Source organism: Ambystoma mexicanum, chromosome 8 (genome assembly GCF_040938575.1).
Source record: "Ambystoma mexicanum isolate Mex_15411 chromosome 8, UKY_AmexF1_1, whole genome shotgun sequence".
Classification (NCBI taxonomy): Eukaryota; Metazoa; Chordata; class Amphibia; order Caudata; family Ambystomatidae; genus Ambystoma; species Ambystoma mexicanum.
The window spans coordinates 152,502,461-152,527,959 of NC_090929.1; the positions used below are offsets into that span (position 1 = coordinate 152,502,461).

Genomic DNA, 25,499 nt, shown 5'->3' on the forward strand with positions numbered 1-25,499 from the left:
AAGCCTCCAAAAGTGGTGCCACTCTGTCTGGGTCTACAGGATGTGTGGGGGGGGGGGGGAAATAGGCACCCTGGACTGAGTTGCCTCTGCAACTGAAGTCGCACTCTTGTGTGATTGGCCCAGTGGTGAGCCGCCCGGCTCACCACTTAGCATGATTGAGTGACAGCTAGGACTGATGAATGGGGGTTTTCTGCATAAAAGCGGGGCTTTGGGGACTGGAACTTCAGAAGCTGTCACAGGACCTAAAGAATCCGAAGAGGGAGAAGTTGAGCCGACCTGCAACGACGACACCACCGGTGGAGCCCTGCTGAACCGAACTCACCACTTCCCAACGACATAGAAGATCTTCTTCCAGGAGAGTCTTCTTCCTTTGAGCTGCTGGGGTTAACCAGTTCGCCTTTTCTCGCCTTCCTGGATCGTCTCATGGTCGAATCGTCTGTGCCAAGCACCCCGGCAGCCGGATAGCCAGGCTCCACCACTACTGCGAATAAAAAGGGTGGTACCTTTTAACCGGGAAACTCTGCGGCTGGTTTCTTCACTGGCAGTGCAACGACCTCCAGCTTTCCTCCACGTCGAGATCTTCTCTTCCCCTGGACAAAGCACCGACTTGCACCCGCTGCCAGGAACAACTGCTCCCGCTGGAGCTTTCTCATCATTTCAGGTACTGTGTCCCGCCTGGTCTCCCTTGCAACAGACTGTCCAAGGTTTCCCGTAAATCCTTGACTCTCTTTCCTGGGGTGACCTCGGACCTGTTAACTAACTTTTCTGAACTGATCTAACTCCTTTTTGAACTATCTGCAAAGACTTTTAAAGTGTACTTCAACTGTGTGATCTTGGGCACATTCCGCCGTTGCTCTCTCCAAGAGTGGGCCTGGCCTATGAACTTTTTTCTCTACAGTAGACCCTGCCTTTTTTGACTTGCTGTGGTTCTTTAAAAGTGTTGGTATTATGTGTTTTCCTATTTCTGCCTTTTCTCTCCCCCTTTTTTAAACTGAATTATTGGAGTGTCATCTAAGGTTACGTGCTCACCTCTGTTTTGCAAATAAGTGGTGTCTTAACTTAGACTTCTCAAATAATTTAATGAAGGAGGTGTATATATTTCTAGTGACTGTGTTTGAACTTGCTTGACATATTAGTGCCAGTGTATTTTTACAAGTGTGTTTTTAAATAAATAATTATATACTTTTATACCAAAGCTCTGGTCAGTGTTTGCTTGTGCTACTGTCTCTTTGTACCTAATGTGTATACTCTATATACTGCCTAACTCTTCTTGAGAGAAGTCTGACTGCTCAGCCACAGCTACCAGGTAAATCTGGGTGGTACAGACTGCTACCAATTGGGTTTACTGCTAACACCTGTATTCTTAAACTTTTTGCAGTGGTCCCTAAGGGAACTGCACAGGTTTCTGCCTAACAGGCTGGGCCTGACGGCATCACCAACGTGATGTTGAAGACAAACATGAATGGTCAAATTTCGTTGAAAAACTATTCGCAAAAATTGCAGAACATAGAAAAATACCACTCTCATGGACAACGGCCATAACAGTCCCAATTTTCAAAAAGGGCAATCGGGCTGATCCAGCCAACTATCGCCCGATTGCCCTGCTTGATACAATCGGCAAGATTTTTGCAAATGCTCTTCAGCAGAAATTAACAGCTTGGGCAACCATGAAGGGAATAACCGATTGTCGTCAAACTGGATTAACCAAGGGTGTTGGGACTGAAATCAACCTGACATTGGTAAATATGCTAAAATTGGACACTCTGGAAAAAGGGTCAAATCTCTTCCTAGTGTTCGTTGATATGCACCAAGCTTTCGATACAATCAACCGGGAAATGTTGTGGCAAAAATTAAAAAATTGGGACTGTCCGGAAAGTCTTTTACAACCAATAAAAGCCCTACATACAACAACAATTCGAATAAGAATAAATGAAAAAGGTCTGTTATCAGAAGCATTGAAGACGCAAAAAGGAGAGAAACAGGGCTGTCCGATCGCTGCATGTCTCTTTAAACTGTTTATTGCTGACGTGCCCAAGGCTTTGAGTGACGTTAAATGTTTTCCACCAAAGATAAATGGCCAGCAGATCAACTGCATAATCTATGAAGATGATTTAGTTTTGGCAGACACCACCCAAATAGGGCTACAACGGTTGCTGACCAAGCTCTAATACTACATGAATCACAACGCGTTAAAAATAAATGTCACTAAAACAAAAATCATGAAAATTGGATCACTAAAAGGACCCAAAAAAAAAGCTTTTGTTCGAGAATTGAAAATACCACCATAGAAGAGATCGCTGGAATTAGATACCTGGGTGTCCTGGTCAGCAAATCAATACGGGAATGGAGCTGGGTGCAAGACATTTTGCGACGTATCAAAACATTTGCCCTACAAGGTGCACGAATCCACAACCTATTTGGAAAATTCACCCTAATACCAATACGAACATTCTATCTACAAAAGGTAATACCTGCCATTACCTTTGGCTCTGAAGCAGGGTGGAATTTGGATCATAGAATTTGGGCGAAACTGGAAGGGCTAGTTTGGAAGCGAGTGTTAAAATTGCCAAAATACATATCAATTATTGTCATCAGACACGAACTTGCATTAGACGAAATGTACGTAAATGTCATCTAGAAGTCGCAGTCTCTCTTTAGAAAGATGATAATTCCAAATCCAGAACCGGCGTATGAAATATTTGCCGCTAATAACAAACAGCCATATTTGGGAACGTTGGTGCAATGGGTCCAAAGATAAAAGGTGATTCTCCGAAAAGCCGACATAAACAGTGATATGTTGACAGAGCAACCCCAAATAGCAAAAAGAAAATAAATTGAAAGAATGGACGTGGATACAAAACTTGGTCAAGCTTGAAGGACTACCAACAAAACTAGGGCCCACAAAGAATAAATTGAACAAAATGCCGAGATATCTGTCACAATTTCCTTCACGTTATCATCGTGACAGCTTTTTGCGCCTACGATTGAATGCCATGAAAACTAAGGAAATGCTGTTGATGAGACATGATTACGACACCAAGGACAATAAATGCAGACACTGTATGACTAAAACCGAGACAATAAGACACTTAATAGTAGAATGTCCTAAACTCAGAGACTTGAGAAATCTGCATCTTGGCAAATTTGCTCCTATAAATAGAAACATGGACGATTGGTGGTGCCGTATATTAAGTGGGAGTTCTGTGCACCTAACATGTTCCATGATAAATTTTATAGATATAATTATGGGCTAAACTAAAAAGAAAGCACGACTTGTAATCAATAAGAAATGATTAGTCGTACATGGGACAGATGGGATTTAGAGTAATTGGAAAAATGAAATGAATTGAGAGGATTTGATTTGTTTGTAATAAAAGTTTGTAATAAACTATACGTTACAATAAAAAATTTAAAAAACTTTACCGTTTGATACCAGAACTGCTCTTTCCTATCCAGAACACTAGCCCATTGACTTTGGCCTAGGCCTATTGACTTGAATTGAACTCTTCGGGTTAACTGAAACTATTTGCACTGTCTAACAAGTATATGTGACCTATTCTACTTACCTTATGCCTTTTGCTCACTTCTAAGTAACTGAACTGCCATTTGGCTCCTATTTCAGGGGAGCTCAAACTGTCTCAAAAACCTAGTTTTGTATTGTAGTATATTGGTATATAATATTAAGTTGCCACCTTCTAGTGAATGTTTTCTAAATGATTGTGTAATACATTATTAAGTGTTTTACCAAGGAAGCTAGTATATAAGGGTCTACTTGAACCACTGTGATTGAAAGGCCTCTATGTAATAACTTGTACTGCTCACATTCACTCTTGAGATAAGCCTGGCTGCTGAGCTCGCTACCACAAACTGTGGTACAGACTTATACCAAAGGTTGGTTTGGCTTACACCTGTAGTCCTAATTCTATGTGGTGGTCCCAGAGGGTACTGCATGCAATTCTGCCTAACAGGTGGGCTTGGACTTGCTTCCAGCCAGAATTTAGGATAAGAGGAGGACTCCTGCACCCATTTCTTAGTACTTAGTTTAAAATCAGATGCAAGTCATTTAGCATTCTGTTGCATTTCAGGTTGCCAGGTATATTAAAAAGGGACTGACTTTGCAACAGAGCACATTGGCTCCATCTATCCAGAGAGGGGGAAGGGAGGATTAGATATTAGAGAAGGGGTTGGGTGTATTAAGGCAGGGACATACCGAGTTCCCTGAGAATAGTCGTTCCCAATCCCATAGGGGTTCCCATCCCCATGTGATCCTCCCTCAGTGCACCACCCAAAGGGGAGGGAGGGACTATTGTACTGTGGCCGCACCGCCATGGCCCCATGGGAAAGGTCTCCCCCCAAGGGAGAAGGGATGACATCCTCAGATTCGTCACACTGCACTCTGAATATTTTGATTTCAAAAGAAGACAGGGAAACAACAAAGCAAGCTCTAGGCAAGATTTCATTTAACAAGGTACACACTCTGGGAGGATCTTTTTTTCACTGCAACATTTAGTTTAATGCACCAAAAACAAAGCTAAACAATCTGAAAATACTTTTACTTTTGGATAGTGAAAGTATACTTTTGTATTACACATAGTGGATGCTCGTTTTAAAAACTAACAGTCTAACCAAGTTTGAAATTAATATTCTGAACATATGAGACAACCTGGTTTTACAAAAACTGTGAGTATTTATTTGGTGCACAATTAAATCTTTGCACCCATAACTCCAAGATATACACTGCTATTACCAGTTTGTGCAAATAGCCTAGTAGATCTCAGAAGCGGTCATTATCACTTGTGATAATTCCGCCCCAATTTATGGCCGCTGGGCAAGTCATAATCGGCCGATAATGATCCTCGCCCTCTTTCAATAACATTAGCTCTTCTAAACAATTCCCTGAGCTACTCGCAATCACCAAAGTTCCTAAAAATAATTCAGAAGATGCAACATTTTGATATACTGTGCCGATCCATCACAACAATTCATCAACTAGATTCTTGCAGCAGGGGGGCGTGGCTACAGGAGCCATGTGAGAGGTCGCGTTCTGTGAGAGCTCCTGCGGTCCGAAATCTGATCCTTGTTGAAAGTGCATATTTTTACATTCGCGTATGCTTTAAAAACTCATGTGCCCGCGTATGAGTATGGTGCACATGTTCTCTGAAACTGTGGAGCCTGCAACACGTAGGGGGACGGCGCTGTAAACTTGGCCGTGACTGCGGATCCTGGAGCTGTGCCCAAAATGGCAGACGGGAGGCACAGACAAAGGAGCCTGCCGATGGTATGACTGAATTGAGGCTGAAACTTTGGATGAAGGGTGCAGCGCGTTGGAGCCGCTGCGCCGCCCGCTTGGACGTTGGCAGGCTGATTTGGGGGCGGAAAAGTGGAATCATGCGTGGCACTGGGTGAGAAAGACCCCCAATCGGCTCGCCCGTGGAGCTGGTGTGCAGCAGGACAGGGCTGCCTGTTGACGCCGGAGTGGAAGTCCGGTTCACACAGTGCGGGGGAGGCCCGCAGAGTCTTCGCGGCCCTGGCGCTCGCCCTGCACAATATTGTGCAACATTGTGGCAGGCAGCAGAGCGGATGAAAGATTAAGCACCAGACAGGGGGCATAAGTGCTGAGCAGTGCGGCAAAGCTCTGGGGGACTGAAGAGGCGCAGGCCTGATCTGAGCGCCGCAACCGGACCCGGCATACACGCCTGAGGCACCCAAGACGGGTGGCGCAGCAGGCACATCTAGTATACGCCTGCTACTACATACAAAGGCGTCCCGCCCGGAGGAGGCTGGCCGCGTAGTTACCATAGTGCCGCATACGTGGGAGAGGGTGCAGCGACTGAAACACAGCACGGCAACTTGGTGAGAGGGTGATGCTGTAATTGAGGAGGTGTTGCTCACCCCAAGATGAGGTTGACGTGGGAGCCCAGGCTGATGCACGGGAGAGCACAATCCATTGCGGATAATAAGTGCCAGCTTGAAATAGCCTGAGGAAACCCTCCTGAGTGTGGATAACTGTACACACTGGATAACGGTAACCCGGACGCTTTGCGTGGAACCCTGATGATATTCTGCACTGCAGCGGAGTACCTCCGAACGCAATTACGAACGTGCTAAATAACACAAAGGTACTGACCGGTAAGGGTGTCCCGGTACCGCCCAAATAACAGGGAAGGAGGGTGTAAGTGGACTTGTTGATCGCTGCAGACTGACTGGGGCATGGCAAGGAGGAGGCTGGCTGAGCTTTTGAGGTACTGATGCCCTCATGCTTGGGTAAGGCTTTGGATATTGAGACTGAGTGTGTGCCGCCCCCCCCCCTACTTGTGGAGCATAAGAGGTGAGCAGACCCACAACATATGGCTGCTGCATCATGTCTAATAAGCCACTAAGACAAAAAGTGAAGCAACCTACGCTGGACGAATTTGCCAGGACACCGCCGGGCCCAGAAAGTGCCAGGAGCAAAGACAAGTCCCCCGCAAGTGGCATGGCCGCTGCGGGCACAAATCAGGAGGTCCTGGCTGCGATTGCAGACTTGAAAGCTGACTTGAAAGCAGCCTGGGAGGCCAAGCTCGAAATAGTTGTGTCTGAACTAAAAATAGTGTTGGACCTTAAGGTCGGTGAAGTGCAGGAGGAGGTGAATCTACTCCGACAGGATGTAAGGTTCCTGTCGGAGCGCACGGAGAGCCTTGAGAAGGAAGGGAGTTCGAACACAGCTGACTGCGCCTCACACAAGTCAGAAATGCATGCCCTGGTACAAAGAGGGGGCAACCTGGAGAACAGGGAGGAGGAAGCGGAAGGACGCGCACGAAGGAACAACATCCACATTGTGGGCTTACCAGAGGGAACAGAAGGCCACAACCCCACAGAGTTTGTCGAAAACATGTTGCTACAGGAGATACCCGGAGGAGTTCTGTCTCAAGGATTTGCTGTGGAACGAGCGCATAGGGCCCTAACGAGGAGGCCGCCACCAGGCAACTCACCTAGGCCAGTTATCGCCAAGATCCTTAACTATCGGGACCGAGAAAGGATACTGGAACACTTCCACAAAGGTGGAACAATTAAGAAAGGGGAGGCAAACATAACAGCCTACCCGGACTATACCCTGATGGTGCAGCGGAGTCGAATGAACTTCGGGGCTGTTAAGAGGAGACTGAGGGAAGCGGGCCATAAGTACATGCTACTTTACCCGGCGAAATTGAACGTTTTTCATAAGAACAGGACCTTGTCTTTTGACACTCCGGAGGATGCCATGGGATGGTTTGATACGCTGGATTGCCCCTAGGAGTCCGACATCCAGACGAGAGAAGGAGGAGGACGAAATAAGTAATGAGTAATGGGAACACTGGAAGATGGTGCGGCTTAAGACTATGGGACTTGACTATAGTCATTAACATGGCCTGTTAGTAGATGGGACCAGAGTAGAATAGATAATGTATTGTGTGCACTGTGACTGTTGCTTTATTAAGGAGCCTTGCAGGGCTAGTCCTCATACCCCCATTTAGTATTAATAGTTAAGTGGCCGTTAGGGCGACTTCACCCTACTGAGCTCTGGCTGTAATAGACAGGGCTAGATGTGGGGGTGCCTGAGATCCAGGGATGGAGCTGGGCAACAGTTGGGGAGGGAGTTGTTGGGAAAGGGACGGGTGGGGGGAGAGGAGGGAGGTGGGGAGTTTGATGTGTATATAGTTTGGGGGAGTTTGAGGTGGAGTGGGGAATTTGGTGTGTTATTGGGAGTTGGAATTTGGGAACGAGCCTATGTAGAGGAGTAGGGACCTTGGAGTCGGACTGCGCCTGTGGGAGGTGGAATGGCACTTGGAGAAGCCATGGGGGACCTTAGAATAATAACGTGGAATGTAAGGGGGCTAAACAGTTACTTGAAAAGAAATAAGGTTATGCTCTACCTGCGTAGGCAAAAAGTAGACATTGCATTGCTACAGGAGACTCACCTGACACGTGAGAAAGCGGATACGATTGCTAGGAAGTGGAAGGGAGTGATGGTGAGCTCATCATATTCTGCTTATGCTAGGGGAGTGCTTATTTGGGTGGCGCCGCATGTCCCATTCCAACGGTTACAAGAGGTGGCGGAAGCAGATGGGAGGATGGTCATTCTGAGAGGGCTGGTGGAAAATAGGGAAATAAGCATAGTAAATACATACTCCCCGAACCAGAACACAGTGGCATATATTAGGACGTTGTGTACTAACGTGAGCAAGTGCGTGGGGAGTGCTGTGATTTTGGGGGGGGGATTTCAACTGTGTACTTGACCCAAGGGTAGATAGGTCGGATGGGAAGTTGGATAGACCTGCTCCTGCAGCCAAAGCACAGCAGACATTGTTGAATGATTTTGGGCTAGTGGATGCATGGAGAATGTATCACCCCCTAGAGAGGCAATACTCTCATTACTCTGCCCCACAGCAGCTGCACACAAGGCTAGATTATTTCTTTACTACATCTGAAGTGTTAGCAGAGTTGGTACAAATAGAATATAAAGCAAGGGTTTTTCGGACCACTCGCCCCTGATTCTCAATTGGCGTTATAGCCCTCTTAGAGCGAGGATTCCGACATGGCGCCTGCGAGCGGAGGCATTGAGAGACCCCCTCTTTAGAGAAGACGTAAGGGAGGAGATTGTGAATTTTTTCGAGGAGAATTCAGGTAGCGTGGATTCAGCGGGAATACTGTGGGAGGCCTTTAAAGTTGTGATAAGAGGGGCAGCTATTGTGAAATCTAAAGGGCTACAAGGCGGCATTTTGGCTGACCTACGAGAGACGGAAGAGAAACTAGAGGAGGCTTTAAGAGGTGAAGATGACACTAAAGAGAAATTAGAGTTCATACTTATGCTGCAGCAGCAATGTGCGGAGCACTGGGACAGATTGTGTAATCTGAATTATAAAAAATATGTAGAGAGGCAGCACGCGGGGGGGTGGGGGGATAAACCAGGTTGACTCTTGGCATGGTTATATAAGAGTGAAAATCCCAGAGTTACGATCAGGACCATCACAAGAGAGGACGGTAGGGTAGCGGATACTCAAGAGGAAGTTACCAAGAATTTGTAGACTATTATAAGATATTATATGCAGACCACGGGGAAAGCTGCCGAGACATGATAATGGAAACATTGGAGGACATTGGGTTGCCTAAGATAAGCGAGGAGGAGAGAGAAGAGCTAGATGCACCAATCACCCTGGAGGAATTGGGGGAGGTAGTGAGACAGTTACCCACTAGCAGGACTCCAGGGACGGATGGACTCCCGAGCGAATTTTATATAGTATACGCAGAGGAGATTCTCCACCCGCTCTGTTGGAAATGCTGAATGAAGCGTTTGAGACAGGAAGTCTGCCAGAGTCATTGAGGGAAGCGATTATAATACCGCTACCCAAACCCAATAAGCCTGGGCACAGCTGCAGCTCGTACCGCCCCTTGTCGATGCTGAATCAAGACAGCAAAATACTGACGGCTGTGTTGGCAAATAGATTAAAAAGGGTAATTGGTAGATTAATACACCCTGATCAGACGGGATATGTCCCAGGCAGGAATATTTCGAATAATCACAGGGGACTCCAGCGAATCATTGAAGGTAGTAACGAACATACGGGTGAAATGGCGATAGTGTCCTTGGACGCAATAAAGGCCTTTGATTCGGTCAAGTGGCCATGATTGATGGCGGCCCTAGAAGGGTATGGGCTGGGGCCTGGGTATGTACGGTGGGCGCAGATACTGTATAAGGAGCCGCTGGCCAGGGTTAAGACAGGATCTGTGATATCGGAAAGGTGGCAGCTCAGCTGGGGTACCAGACAGGGTTGTCCGTGGTCTCCAATGCTCTATATACTGGCCCTGGAACCTCTAGCGATATGCCTAAAACAACAGTATGATATAATAGGCATTGAGGTGAAAAGGAAAAAACATCTGATTTCTCTATATGCAGATGATATGTTGCTGTACTTGAGGTACCCGGAAGAAAATCTCCAATATATCCTGGAGGTAATGGATAGATATGCAGGTCTTTCTGGTATAGAGGTGAACCCCCAGAAGTCGAGCATGTTCCCGTTGGGCAGGTATACCGGGATTCCGGTGGAGAGGTTACCTGTATTGCCGGTGCCATGGGTGGTTGGTACGTTCCGGTACTTAGGGATAGACATTTACCACACTGTGGAAGAAGAGCATAGGCATAACACGGAGGTAGCTTTAAAAAAAATTGAAAATTGCATGCGGTTCTGGGTGAGGTTGCCCTTAGCTATGATGGGGAGGGGAGCGATGCTCAAGATGGTGGTCCTGCCTAGGCTCCTGCACTATTTTGCGAACATACCATATCTGATACCTAAGAAGTTCTTCATCAAACTGAACAGTATGTGTAGGGATTTTTTGTGGCATGGCACACGGAACAGAGTGGCTTTATGGAAGTTACAGAACTTCCATGAAAGAGGGGGGATAAAATTGCCTAACTACGAGGTGTATTATGTGGCAATCCAACTGCAGTATATCGCTAAATGGCTTTCTGATGAAGAGACCTCTGAATCCAGGTTGTTTGGGAAGGATTGCACGCCCTTTTACTTGAAAGAAATGATGTGGGTACCCAGGGCAGAACTGAAAGGGCGTCCCATGATGATGTTGCTGGGGTGGAAGATGTGGCGTAGAGCGTGCAAGATGTTGGAAAATTCAACTCCATGCTCTCTGCAGATACCATTGGTTACATTGACGGGGGCGGATGCACAGCTAAGGAAGACAATCAGGAACCATTGGGAGCCGGTAGGGCTAGCAACCATGGGAGATATTTGGCAGGAGGGCTCAATCGTTTCCTTTGAGGAGTTGCGGGATATATCTGGGTTGCATTCGGGTCAGTATATTGCATACTATAGAATGGTGAAAAGAGTTAAGGAAATGTGGCCTGAAACTGTGCTAGAGGGAGAGCCAGATGCCATATCAGATATGATCTACAACATAGCGGAAGGGGGGCACGAGATATCTAGATTATATGAGATGCTGATGCTCAAAGTGGGGAAAGAGATCACCCAACTGAGATTGGATTGGGAAATGGAAGTGGGGACCCCGATGGAAGACAGGATGTGGGAACGGGTGCAAGGGTATCATAAGGAGGTGTCTAGAAATGCTAGGTTAAAACAGATACAACTGTATATCACGCATAGGGCATATATGACACCCCAGAGGATATCGAGGTTTGAGAATGTAGGTCGGCAGGCATGCCCCAAGTGTGACGAGGAGAATGCGGGCATGGTACATATGTTCTGGTCATGCCCGGTCATTGCACGCTTTTGGAGTGAGGTGGAACGTAAACTGGCCGAGAAGGAGGTCAAGATCGTAGTGGGCACGGCGTGGGCTTGTTTGTTAGGGGTGTTCCCAAGATCTAAGAAGCTAAAACATGTGAGCAAACTGAAAGACTTAGCATATGTGCTGGCAAAGAGAAGAATAGCCATGGGATGGAAGACATGTCATAGACCACGGGTGGAGGTGTGGTGGAAGGACTTGCAAAAATGGGCAGAGGCGGAAACTATGGTATGGCAGGAAGCAAGCAGTGCCGGGGATTGGAGGGAACAGAGTCCCTGATGGCCTGGAAATTGCTAATAGCAGAACTGTTTGGGTCAACTCCGGACCCAGATGAACCCACAGAGAAGGAGAATCTGCCACAGGACGCAGATACGGAATGTGAAGATGGTTACGCTCGGATGGGGGGGGGAGGGGCAGAGGAAGCAGTGAATTGAAGTAAAATGCATAATGGTTCTGATGATATATGCACAGCTCGTCTGGTTTGTATTGTTTTGTTGGATTTAATAAAAAAATAAAAAATAAAAAAACTACATTCTTGCAGCACTTCTGCTTCTCATCTTGACCAATAGGTCCATTCTTGTAGTAGGAAACTCAAGTATAACGCTTTGACAAAGCTAGAACAAACTAGCTACATATTAGTCCCAAACATGCAGACTATATTCACACAGAAGACAATATTACTGAGTGTTTATTGGTCACCAAATGAAACCTCACTAGAGCCAACGGGCAACTCTGCTGAAGTTAGTGCAGATTTTTTTCATATGCTAATTGACTTTTCAAAATTAACAAGATGGTTCACAGCTATACAAGAAAGTCTCAATAACCATTAAACTAGATGACGATGGCAATAAGGACATTATAATAAACAAGTTACTAAATCTACAGGAATTAACACGCTGGAAATGCAACTGGTCAAGGTAAGGTCTGATCGTAGCAAATAGAATGGCAGATATTGCACTCCACCACTGGATGGACAACCATATGTTTCTAACAGACTATTTGATCATGGAAATATAGGAATTGGCAACAGTTGAGAAAACAACAAGTACACAATCTCCATGCATCTGTCCCCCTCCTAAGCATTCAACAAGATTTGGGGTTCCCTTTAGAAATATATGCATAATCCATCACCAAGACAGTGTTTCGCTTACTTCCTTGTTACTATTCACTACAAATATGACATGAATTGAAAAATATTGTAGTATGTGTGGCATACATTTTTCTTTTCAATGCAAAATTAGGTGTCTGTGTATAGGAGTACATGGAGAAGTTACTGTGATTGTATCTGTTCCAGTGTTGAATAAAATCAAAATGTTAAAAAAAAGTAATGGAAAAAAAGGATGCAAGTCAATTCCTGCTCTATCGAACAAACAACTGTTGTATACTGACGTTCTGTCACAAACCTACCCGGACTTCTTTCCGTTTCTCGGTCACCTCTGCCTCTCCATCACAAAGGACTTCTCTGAGATTTGCCTTCTTCTGGTCAATGCTGTCCTGCAGGAGATGAAGCTCTTCTTTCTTCTGACCAAGCATCCTGTCCAAAGCCACAGTCTCCTCCTGTTGCTCTTCGATCTAAAATAAAACAAGAAATCATGTTGACACGCTCAATGCGCAAAGTCAGCCTCCGCAGAAGCACTGCCAGGGGTTATGAATAGAAATCAATAGGGAAATGCTGGTGCAGTTCGTAAAGCGGGATTGTATCTCATGGCTTGCCTGGTGCTACAGGCCCGATACAGACATCTGTTAATTCACTGTATGGGGTGCAATTATTTTGGTGGCCTCAGCCTGACTTTCACAGGTTATGCTGCTCTCTTTACGGTTTAAAAAACCTCCAATATAATAATAGCATCACTATAAATTTGCTGCACTGAGTTAAAGTGAAGGAAAGAGGTACACACATCCTGAGGTACACATATCCCTACAGATAAAGTGGCTGTTAAAGAGAATTTTCATTTCTGTGCCAATTCCCTTTAACCTTAGAGACCCCCAGCTCTTTTGCTGGACTCAGGGCTTTTTAATTTTTACTCCTGAGTGAGTGGGATTTTTTTCCCTCACTCTCTCGTGTTTTTTTCTCTGACTAGGATTCTGTGTTTCTTACTGTGTAACAGTCTGGTAAAGTTCATAGGCATCTGCTTTTTGCATTGTGACTCACAGCACCTTTTGTGCAGTGCCACTGAGAAGTCCATTGGACTTCTCTTAATGCTTAAATACATTCTCTTGGGTGAACTACTGTTCCCAAGAATAGTAAGGTGACTTTTGTCTTACTTACCTTTTATTTTGTGTGTCAAGCACACACCACCCTATGTGGAGTGCTGGGCAGGTTACATAGTAACTTCATTCTCCCACTTCTCATGTAACATTCTGTTACACTAACTTGAATGGCTGGTGGCAGTGGTTTCCTTTTTTTTACTTCCTTGTGCCATGTATCTGCAGACTGATTTCTCTGCTGCAGTACAGCACCAAAGGGTGACCATTTTCCTAAAATGGCGCAGTCTTCTTTTTTTGCCATTTCTTGCCAGTTAGCTCCTTCTGGGCTTTTACTCTGTTTGAATTAGGTTTGATTCCTGTGTGCATTTTGCCTTTGTCAGTCTTCAGGCCTGAAGCGCGCCCAGGCTCCACTGTGTCTGGAAAGGCAGGAAGTGAGGGAGGGTCCCGAAACTTCCCTCCTCTTTGTCTCGGTGTACCTGAGTGAAACCAGTTCTGATTAGCCGGATGCCTGTCTAGGAGGACAGCCACCCTGCTGGGTGATTGACAGCCCTAGGGCTGTGAATGAATGGGAACTTGCTTAAAAGGTGTGGTTTTTGGGACTAGAGGCAGAGTCGACCACTGGAGGATGACATCCAATGAAGTAGACATGAAGAGACGCCAGCAGCACCCTTCTGGACCGAGAAGTGCCCGGTGAAGCCCTGCAGCTGTGCTGACCTCATTTTCGTTTAGAGTGGGAAGACCTGCAAGGCACGACTTCCTCCCTTGGGCTGGTGGGATCAACCGGCCTTAAGACCAGCTTCAATTTAGCACAAACCCCCAACTTGCCCAAGGACCCCTGCCGTCATCGAGTGCATTGTCTTCGGAAATGCAAATCCGTCCAAAACTGTGTGGGCAGCCAGAGGCCCCTACAGAAGCAGGACATCTTCATTCAGAGTACTGTGGGGCTTGGGGTACATCTACCTTTTGCCAATTGTGGTCCTTTTGAGTTGACCTCAAATCACCTGCAGTGGCCTCCCAGCTTGTGCTTCTTCAAGGTGGCTCCTCTTGAGCTTCTGTGATTTTCTACTGAACTACTGACTATTTTAAAACGTTTTCTAAATGAGGGCATCAGAACTTTGAACTGGCCCACTGACTTTGGCTGTCCTGGCTCCCCAAAGACCCCTGCTGAACCTATTGGCTTTGGCAGTGCTTGTTCCCTTACAGGTTTTAATTGTTGAACACTATTGTTGCTGGGATAAAAGACTGCCTACATTCCTCTAGGAGATTCTAACTGTTTTATTACCTCCAAAGTATGTTCTGATCGGACTTTAACTTTTCCCTCCTTACAGCTCAATATTGTAATCGTGATCACAAATAAGTGTTATTACTGACCTCAAATGACATCACTGTGTGCTGGAATATGAATAACAGAAGAATAGTTTACTCACCTACTTTATTGATCTTGTTGAATTGAATCCTAACTTTGGTATTCATGTTACTATTAGTTTCTTCTTTTTAAAGATTGTCTAATTATCCTTGTGTCTATATGAATAAATAATTATACTATAACTAAGTGTGTAAGTGTTTACTTGGATAGCTCTATTTACTGATTTCATTGTACAGCTCTACAGCTCACATTACCCCTCTTAAGATAAGCATGGCTGCTCAGTCACTCTACCAACTTGTGTAGTACAGGCCTATATTAAAAGGTGTAGAAAGTTGGTTTTAGAACCCCGGTTGCCGGCGCACTGGATTTTGCAGTTGCCAGTTGGTATTCTAATACCCTGTATTTTGTATCCAATAATTCAGGACACCATTGTAGGCTTGAGATTGGTCGTTTTAATGGATATTTGCCAAGGTTTGGCAGACATGATTGTGTACAGTTGCAGATACACCATATGCGGTTTGTATGTCTAGAGTGCCGACACGTGTTTCGACCTAGGGTCTTTCTCAAGGCGTGAAGAAGAGGGCCCGGATGGTCCTGGATATTTAGAGCTGGTTGGCTTCTATAGCCCAGTCGGGCTGTGTGCAGCGGTCTGCGAGGCTCACGACGATCTGTATATTAAAAGATGGGTTACCCAATACCAAGAGATAAGTCTTGTAAAGTCCCACACCATTTGGACTCTACAAATTCTTACTGGACATTGGCATATCAGCCACACGCACTCCCAAAACTCAGGCAATTACTCCAAACCAAAAAAGGAGTAAAAATGCTCCACCACAAAAATATAGGAAACAGACTTATAGGGGGCTTTCACCCACACAGTTGGACCAAAACGATCAGATAAGTTTTACCAGCCGACTATGCCAAAGGAAGGAACCTTATTAGAACTGTCTGATCTGTAAACAATTTTAAGTAATAAATCCATGTTTTAATTTGTGTTAAATAATGGCTACAAAGAAGCGTGGAATAATAGCTGCAAAGAAGTAGGGATTATGAACATATTTTATTTTTTTAGAGCAAACTGACAAATACAGGGAATTTGTCCCTTCTCCCCAAGGTGGGAGCCACCCCTTTTTGGACTAGTGAGTTCAGACCACTACTCTGAACACCACCCTATGGGAAAGGGCAAGCAGGATCGCAATGGGGGGGCAAGGGCACCCCCTTCTGGGGACAAGGAATCCCCAAGTAAGGGTCTCTACACCCTGCAACACAAATTCACAAGTGTTTGCTGGCTATTTAGAGTACAGGGCCCTTTAAAGGTGGATGGTTTGGTTTCTGACACAGCCTTGATGACATCTTTGCATAATGAGTTTAACCAATGGAACCTTCCGTATCATTTCAGAGGAACATAAAGGACTTGTGACCCACGAAGGAGGAGGAACCGGCTCAAGGGTGAGAATCAGGAGCACAGAGGAAGGGATGTTTCCCTTCCAGCCTGGAAGCCAGACAGAGTGGTGGGCAGAAGAAACCAGAGGCCTGCGGAACGCTGGTGAGTCCAGGCAGGCGGAGAGCCAGAGGGTTGCTGAGGCACCGAAAGACCAAGAGACAGAGCAGACACAGCACAGTGGTGTCCTGCAGGATTGGCTGAAGTTCTGCCAGCGCAGACAGGAGGAACAGACTCTGGAGACCCGACCACAAAGGAGTCGAAGTAGCGGTTCCACACCAAACAAAGCCGCCGCTCCCGACGAGCAATGATGCCGAGAACCAGGCACGTGACAGACATAATAGAGGAAGAGGGAGGTGAGGGGCCGAAATACTCCTCGAGACGGTGAATGCATTACAAACCCAAGACGGCCTGAGAGGCCAGATAGCCCACAAAGGGCTAAGCAACGAAATACCTCACAAGGGGGTGAAACTAAACAGTAGGCATGAAGAGCCACAAAACCTTGTCGCCTATGCAACGCAGAGAATCCAGACATTCCACAATGGGGTGAGAAAGGTGACAAGTTGAAACAAGCTCAAGAGTCAGGAAGTCCAGAAGCGGCTGAAACATACAGTGAACCCCAGGGGGGTGAGTGACCCAGCAGGTGATAACGAGACCAACATAAAATACCAGAGACCCTAAGCTGGGGTAAAAGACATTCCTATGTGAATAAAGGCAAGAAAAGACTGACTCACAAAGCCTGTTGAAACAGACAAGGAGCAGGGTACATAAGAACAGTTATTTCAATTCTTGGAGCTGATCAGGCCATGTGCTTGCGGGGCGGAAGAAACTGGCTCTAGAAAGAAGAAAATACTCAAGTACCCATTTGTAAACTATATCAGCAGTCCAAGGCCTGAGAGAGAAAAAGAGAACAAAGCACATATTTGGCTGGAGTTCAGAAACCAGCCACCACAAGCCAAGAAAAAGGAGATTAGTCTCAACATAGGATAAGATTATGTTGTTTTCACATTAGTGGCAGGGACAGACTATAGGTTTGGACAGAGGACGGAATTTGTGACATCCTGACAATCGCTAGTTTATTTTTTTCTTTTAATAGTAGGAAATCCATCATCTTAGAGCTAGGGACACACGAAGCATTCATTCCTTTAATAAAAACCCTTTGTCATGTCCTCTTGTCTGTCTCCTATGTCTGACTTACCACAAAACATATTTGACTATTAAAAGACCACCAATTAGAATGAGTTACATTTTTGCTTCCTAAAAATCGTTTCACAACCAACTTGAAGAAATACCAAGTGAAATGATACCAGTTCAAAATCATACCTCAAGTCTTGGGCACGTGGGGTGCAATATGCAGAGTTAAAGTGAAGCAAAGAGGCACACATGGTGGAACAGATATGTGACATATCGGTCAGCAAATTCAGAAACACAGAGATGGTGATGTGTGATGTCATTGATACCCTAGACCAAGCTATTTTAATAAAGCAGCTGAAAGAGGTATCAGCTATATCAGATTCAGCATTTCATTGATTTGAAGCCTTCTTGATGAAGAGAATTTCGAGAATGAAAATCAGAGCTCTGCTCCAACCTTAAAACGTTATCCTTTGGTGTGCCTACGGGGTCTTGTTTATCCCCTTTATCATGCAAGGTTTATATGAAACCTCTGAATGAGCTTCTGGTGGAATCTGGAACGAAAATTCTGAATTATGCCAACCACACCGACCTAGTTCAGCAGTTGAAAGGGGACACTGAAAAAAACAGTGTGTGTGAATCCGTTGGCTCTACAGAAAATAACAGGATGCATGTCGTCAAATTGGCTGGGGTAAAATAAAGCAAAAACAGAGATCTTGATGATCCAGTCTCACAATGAGATGCAAAGAAATCGCTTCTTTCAAGGAAATTCCCTGCCTGACTATCACATCCAGATTTTAGATATGGTTAAATCCCTTGGGATGAATACGAATACTTCTTTGTCTAAGACACTACAAATTAGCAATATATTTAGCTCTACAAACTCATTTATTGATCCTTAGAAACCAGAGACCCTTGTTGTTGGAAAACAATTGTGCTACTTTAGCCTTCACTATGATGGGATCAAACATTGACTGTTGTAATAGTCTATTCAGGTCTGACTAAACAAGCTGTCCACAAACTTCCAATTATTCAAAACTCTGCAACTAGAATTAAGTGACAAATGTAAGAGTTCTATTGTTGAGGAAAGTGTCTGATAGGAAAGAGGAAAAGCCAGGTAAGTCCTACTTTCTTCTCAAAGGTAGCCAGAAGAAATTATAAGTTACTCACCGTAGTGACTAATGTATTCTTAGTCCTTACTGTATGGGCGTCCCTTCCTAGGGACGGGAGACCAAACCTTTTTCACCAGAAAAACCCTTCGTCCCCTTTAAATTTAGAGGCGCGCGGGGGTGCGGCCCTGGTAGCATGAGCTACCCTGAATCCAGCGCCATACCTCAGTCCCCAGTGACACGTCGACAATATTTAACATTGCCTAATGACACCAATATTATTAGAGGGGGGGGGGTGGTGGGAAATATGGAGGAAAGGGGACTAAGAGTACGTTAGTCACTACGGTGAGTAACTATTAATTACTCTAATGTCCCGTCCCCTTTCCTCCATACTGTATGGGCGATTACAACTGAATGTAGCCCCAGGGTGGAGAGGAGACCCTCCTTAAGCAAACAGATTCCTTAGAACCGCCTGTCCGAAAGCCACGTCTGACTTAAAGCCGGCGTCCAAACAGTAATGCTTACAGAAAGCCGAGGGGGTGGCCCAGGTGGCCGCCCAACTGATGACCTGCCAAGAGACCTGCTGCTGGAATGCCACGGCCGTGGCTTTGGCCCTGACAGCGTGGGCGTGCATGTTAGCTGGTAGTGGCTTGTGCTGCCCTTCATAGGCCTCCATGACGGCCAAAACCATCCACCTTGCAATGGAGGCCTTGGATGCTTGATACCCGGGCCTAGAGCCCCCGAAAGTGACAAAGAGGGTGTCTGACTTGCGGAAGCCCTTGGTCCTGTCCAGATAGAACTTGAGTGCGCGCCTGACATCGAGACAGTGCAACACTCTGAGCCTCGTCCTTGGGGTTAGCAAAGACCATGGGTAAAACTATTTCCTCGTTTAGATGGAAAGATGAGGGTACCATGGGTCGGAACACAGGGTGAGTCCGCAGGACTACCTCATCCCTGTAAAAGCTGGTGTAGGGTTCTGAGGCCACCAGAGCCTGGATCTCACTGACTCTGCGTGCAGAGGTGAGGCCCACCAACAAAGCTGTTTTGATGGGGACGAGCCTGATGTCCACGGACGCCATCAGCTCGGAGGGTTTGTGCACCAAGGCGCCCAACACTACACTGAGGTCCCACACAGGGGGTGGCTTTCTAATGGGCGGGTAAAGCCTGGACATGCCTGCCAAATGCCTCTTCTCTATAGGGTTGGAAGATGAGAAGACCTCCTCTGAATTTCTGTAGGCCCCTATGGCCGACAGGTAAGTGCGACATGTGCCAACCTGTACTCCTGAGTGCGCAAGGTGCGCTGAGAAGGAGAGCACATCATTCAGCGTGCAACTAAGGGGGTTGATCTCCTTAGAGTCTGCCCCAATGGCAGAACCTTGTCCATTTACTTCTGTATTGGCTCCTGGTAGCCTTGCTCCTGGTGCCCTGAATGATTCTAGATTAGCCTAAGAAAGACTCGGGTGCTTGAGGGAGACTTGCTCAGGAACCAACCATGTGGCGAGGGCTAACTTCTGAGGGGCGGGGCAGAAGACCCTGCTCCCCTGCTGTGAGAGGAGATGGGATGGCCCCATTGGAAGGTGAATGGGTGGTCTGTCTGAGACGCTGAGCAGCTCGAAGAACCATAGTCTCGCCGGCCACCATGGAGCTATCAGAATGATGCTGAGGTGACGAGATTCCTTTATCTTGCGGATCACTCTGTGGATCATGGGAGTGGGAGGGAATGCATAGGCTGTCATGCCGTCCCACCTTATCTGTAAGGCGTTGCCCAGTGAGCCGGGGCCCTGTTCCTGCCAGGATGTTAATTGCTGGCACTTCCCCGAGGATGCCCCCATCTGCTGAAGACTTCCCACAGCACCTGGTCGTTCAATCGCCATTTGTAATTGTCTGATCCCAGCCTGCTGAGTCTGTCAGCTTCCAAGTTGGCTTCCCCTGGGAGATGGATGGCCATGAGGTGAATGGCGTTCTCCAGGGCCCATTCCCACATGCTGACAGCTAGGGTGCACAATGGAGGGGACCTGGTACCCCTCTGCTTGTTGACATAGTACATGCTGGTGGAGTTGTCGGTCTGGATAAGGACAGTCCTGCCCTCGATGAAGAGTTGGAAAACTCTGAGGGCCAACCAAATGGACTTGAGCTCCAGCCAATTGATGCAAGACTCCTGTTTCTGCCGGGTCCAAACTCCATGGACGCTGGGCCACCCAGCCCTCCAGGGAGGAGTCTGTAGTGATGGTGACCTGTGGAGTCGGCTGCTGGAAGAGTTTCCCTTTCCTCAGGTTGCCATCCTCGGACCACCATGTGAGGTCCAGGTGAAGAGAAGAAGGGATGCTGACAAGCTCCTCTTGGGAGCCCCTCTCCTGATTCCATGAGGCTGCAAAGTGCAGCTGCAATCTTCTCATCCTGAGTCTCGTGTGTGGCACAGCCAGGATACTCAATAAGTGCTGGTACCACCAGGCAGAGGTCACTGTTCTGGCAAGGAAGTGAGTAGTGGCTCTCTTGATGGCCGTAATCTTGTCTTCCACGGGAAAGACCCTCTTGGAGCCCGTATCCCAGATGAGGCCCAGGTATTTGAGACTTTGCGTGGGCTGCAGCTGAGATTTCTTGAGGTTGATAGTAAACCCCAGCTTGTGGAGTGTATTCATTAGTGCGGGGGAAGTGTGGGTAATCCCCTTCCGGGGATCTTGCCCTGACGAGCCAGTAGTCCAGGTTACAGGTAGATGTGGTGGCCCTGGGTCAGAGGAGGGCTGCCACCGCATTCATGAGTCTGGTAAATACCCTGAGGGCCGAGTTGAGGCCAAAGGGTAGCACCATGCATTGGAAATGGCATCCCATGATCCTAAAGCGCAGGAAGGAGTGATGCGGCTGCCAAATCAGGACGTGTAGATAAGAATCCTTCAGATCCAGGGAGCACATCCAGTCTCCCCTGTCTAGCGTCTCCGCAATGAGTGCTGGCGTAACCATCTTGAATTTCTGAAGAGGGAGGGAGAAGTTGAGCACAAATCTCAGGCTATCCTGGTTCTTCTTTTGTATGGCGAAAATCCTGGAATAAAAGCCCAAGCCTTGCTGGGAGGCTGGGACTTCCTCCACTGCCTGGCTCTCGACGAGCATTCGGATCTCTACCAACAGAGGTGCTGTCCCAATTTGTGGGAGTGGAGGGGACGAAGGAGGAGAGGGAGGGACCACCAGGCGGTACCCCAAGGACACTACGGAGAGCATCCAGGGGTCCGAAAAATTCTGGCACCAAAAATGCATGGGTAAGGCAAGCCTGCCCTCCACTGGAGACACGTGGACCCAAAGGGACGTGTCATGCCTTCTTGCCCTCTGAGGCTGCTGCGGAGGAGGGGGACTGGAAAAAGCCCTTGTCCCCAACACCCCTTTTGTTGTTTGCGTCTGTGTTGACTGAGCGAGTGATCCGGCTGCCTCGACCTCCGCTCCTGGAAGCCCCGGAACCCGCCGATCGACCGCACCCTGTCGGAGCGTTGGTGAGACTGGGGTGTATGCCGTGGCCGTGGCCTTCGTAAGGATAAAGACTTTGCAGTTTGCGAATTGTTCTTTTTATCCAACTCCTCGTCGGTGGTAGAGTGACTAACCTCGAACGGAATGTCCAATATGCGTTCCTGGACATCAGGGTTAAACTTAGTAGTCCGAAGCCAGGCCATCCTTCTCATGTCCGTGGCGATGCATATGGCCTGGCTAGAGGTATCGATGTGGGCCACGGTGGACTCCATGATGTCCTGCGCTATCAGCCTGCCTTCTACTAGAGCCCCCTTGAAGCGTGCCTGGCTCTGCACTGGAAGTTCTGGAAGGAAGACAGCTATTTCCCGCCAAAGCATCTGGTTAACCGCTGTCAGCATGGCATGCACGTTGGATTGACGCAGGTGCAGGGAGGCGTTGGAGTACAGCTTCTTTTCGTATGCCTCCAAGATCTTCTCCTCCTTGCCTAGCAGCGCTGAGGACGAGGTGGCCGAGGATGACTGAGGCTTAGAGTAGAGTGACGCTGCAGCGATCACTGAGGAACGCGGTTGGGCGTGCACCGACAGCAAGAGTACATCGGTCTATACTTGGCATCGAGGCGCCTATCGACAGGTTGGGCCGAGTGTGCCTTGAGCCACTCCTCCTTCGTCAGGGCAACAACCTCTTTTTGCATCGGGATACCTGTTTTGGTAAGGGGGTCTTAGGGTGAGGACTTCTGCCAAGACCCCCTCCTATGACTGCTCTACCTCAGGTTAAGGAAGGCCCAAATATATCGCCAAACCTGCCAGTCTTTCCTGGAACGCCTTCGATGACAACAGCGTGTCAGGGTCCTCCCCCTCATCAGTGTCCACCCGAGTGTCCGGAGCGGCTGGAGGAGTGCGGGGCGCCGTGGGCTACGGTGTGGAGACCGGAGCTGGAGGCTGCAGCAGGGGCTGTTGTTGAGCCGCCGGAACTGGTGGAGGCAGGGGAGCCAGAATCGAAGGAGCCGGCAGGGGCAGCTGTGGCTGCGCAGGGGCCTCAGGCGCCTGAGCCATGGGAGTAATGACTATGGGCGCCGTTGGAGTGACCGGGGGAAGCAAGTCCCTGACTGCATCCCATAGGATGGCCCCCATGTGGGGGGTTCGCATCAGCACCAGGAACCTTTCAAAGAACCTGTCTTCAGAGGCTGAAGAGGTGGCAGGGGATATTGACTGAGTGGCTGGGGGCTACTGGGGCTGGAGCGCACTCTGCCTAGGTTGCAGGGGGTACCTGCCCTGCGCCGCTGATGGATAAACTGTAGGCCACGTACCTAGTTGACACCAGTTCCACCTTGAAACCCGTTCTTCCGCAAGCTCCATTTTTAGGGGTGGTGTCGGGAGGAGCGGCCCTGTTGTATGGTGCGGCGGTCATCTTGTTGAGCTGCGTGCCACGTGCCAACGTCATGGTGCTTGGCTCCGTGGGCCCAACCTCCTCCAAGACTCTTGACAATGGAGCATTAGGCCTACTCTGCACCTCAGGCCTAGGCCTGGAAGGAGTATTGCCCTTGGCAGAAGCACCGTTAGTGCTATGTGCAGGCCCAACTCACGTGACTAAGCCGGTACAAGGGTGTTGCCCCTCGGGTGTACACCCGGTAACAGAACCTTGCGGTCCCTCTGCACTGCTTACGGAAGGACCTGACGACCCCTCTGCCCTGAGACCGATAGCTGTACTAGCCTCGGTACGAGTGCCGGTGCAAGAACCTGAGAGGTTTCTCCCCCTCGTGCTGTTTCATAGGGAAGGAGTCGCCCTTATGGGATGCGATGGAAAATAGTGGCCTTCCCTTGGGCCTCGATCTCTGCTTGCCGAAGTCCTTCAGGTCCTCTGGAGGCGATCTTTCGAAGAGCTCCCTCCAACTAGCTAGCCTGTTCTTCAGTGCACGTGGAGGCAGTGTGTCACACGCAATACAACATTCCCAGCCGTGGTCGGGTCCAGGGCAGCAGAGGCAAAGAGCGTGGGGGTCAGAAGTAGGGAAGAGTCCCTCTCAGGCTGGACACCTGCTGAATCCCGCTGAAGTGGACATGCGGCGGGGAGGAGCGTGGTGCCGGAGGACTGAGTACCTGTATGACAAAAAAAAAGACAAAAAGATAGAAGTATCTGGGGAAGAGTGGGTGGAATTACATGGCAGAAGCCAAACCCCGGAGCACTGGTGAAATAGGCCTGTTCCCGTCTACACGGAAAAGGGGACTGAGGTGTGGCACCGTGGCCGGAATCAGGGTAGCGCACGCTCCCAGGGCTGCACCCCGGCGTGCCTCTAAATTTAAAGGGGAAAAAGGTGTTTTCAGGTGAAAAAGGTTCCGTCTCCCATCCCTAGGAAGGGACGCCCATACAGTATGGAGGAAAGGGGACGGGATGTAAGAGTAAGAAATCCACCCCAAGGGACACCAGTGGAGACCCAGAAGAAGAGATCCAGTAGAGAGTTCATGACCCAGCAGCCCCAGTAGTAGAGAAGTAAAGCATGCTCAGCCCAAATGTTAAGCAATGGGGAAATGCGGTAGAAGGGGACATGCAGAACCAGATGACCACAGAGACCTCGGAGGGTGAGTATCTTGAATAACCGAACAACCCAGGACCCAGGAGGCGAGTACTTACAGTGTTGGCTCCCAAGAAACACTTTTCCAGTTGAGCAGCACAACTTGGTAAGTAAAGTTTTCTTTTAAAGGGCGAAATGAAGGATCCGGTCACTCAGGAACTTGCAACCTGAGTCAATAATAACCCCAAAAGCCCAAAAGAAGAACAGACATCCTTCACAGATGTAGGACCCATCATCCAGAAGTGAAATCAGCGATTGAGATGGCTCCAGGACGAAAGAGCCTGCACACTACAGACCCCGGTGGCTCAAGAGGCAAACATGGATGGAATACCAGCACAAATTTACCCTTTAGCAGGAAAATGGTAGCGACAAGAGATGGCACTGACTAGGAGATTTGGCAGGGTGTTGGTGTCCCAACACCTTTCCTGGTGGAAGCAGCTTCCAAAACCAAGATGACTGTTTCTGTTGGAAAAAAGCAATAAAATGTGGTAAAAACACGCAAGAAAACGGCCTCAGGATAGAAGCCCTGTCCCCAACAGATGAGGAGGATCAGTAGCAGAAAAAGGAAAAATCAGGAAGGAAACCAGGAGCCAAATACTCAAACCGAGGAAAATGCCCAGACCACTGAACCCAGTCAGTATGATCATAAGTGTCTCAAAATCTAGCAATGGTAGGACATCCTTCAGCATGTAAGCATACCTGTTCACCTTCCCAAACTCCAGCAGCACTGAACTTGGGTGCAGGGAATCCACTATACACCTTCACTCAGAGGGTTAAAATCCCCCTAAGGCATACATTGTGTGCGTAGGTGACATCCGGGCGACCTCTGGTCCATATATTCTTAAGGAGTGAAAAACCAGTGCAGTGCATTTATTTATTGTCTGTTTGTAAAGCACAATAAATAAATGTACTACACTGGTGGCGTGGGGGGACAACCGCAAAAGTCTCCCTGAC

At 47.8% G+C, this 25,499-nt stretch overlaps 1 protein-coding gene across 4 annotated transcripts in view; it reads right to left on the reverse strand.

The window, feature by feature from the left end:
- Positions 1 to 25,499, reverse strand: part of CNTRL (centriolin) — a 1,220,196-nt gene that overhangs the window by 387,098 nt on the left and 807,599 nt on the right. For all 4 annotated transcript variants that reach the window (XM_069609523.1, XM_069609522.1, XM_069609524.1 and 1 more), the window contains one exon: positions 12,679 to 12,843. In XM_069609523.1, the coding sequence (XP_069465624.1) occupies positions 12,679 to 12,843 (165 nt within the window). The remainder of the gene's footprint in view (positions 1 to 12,678; positions 12,844 to 25,499) is intronic.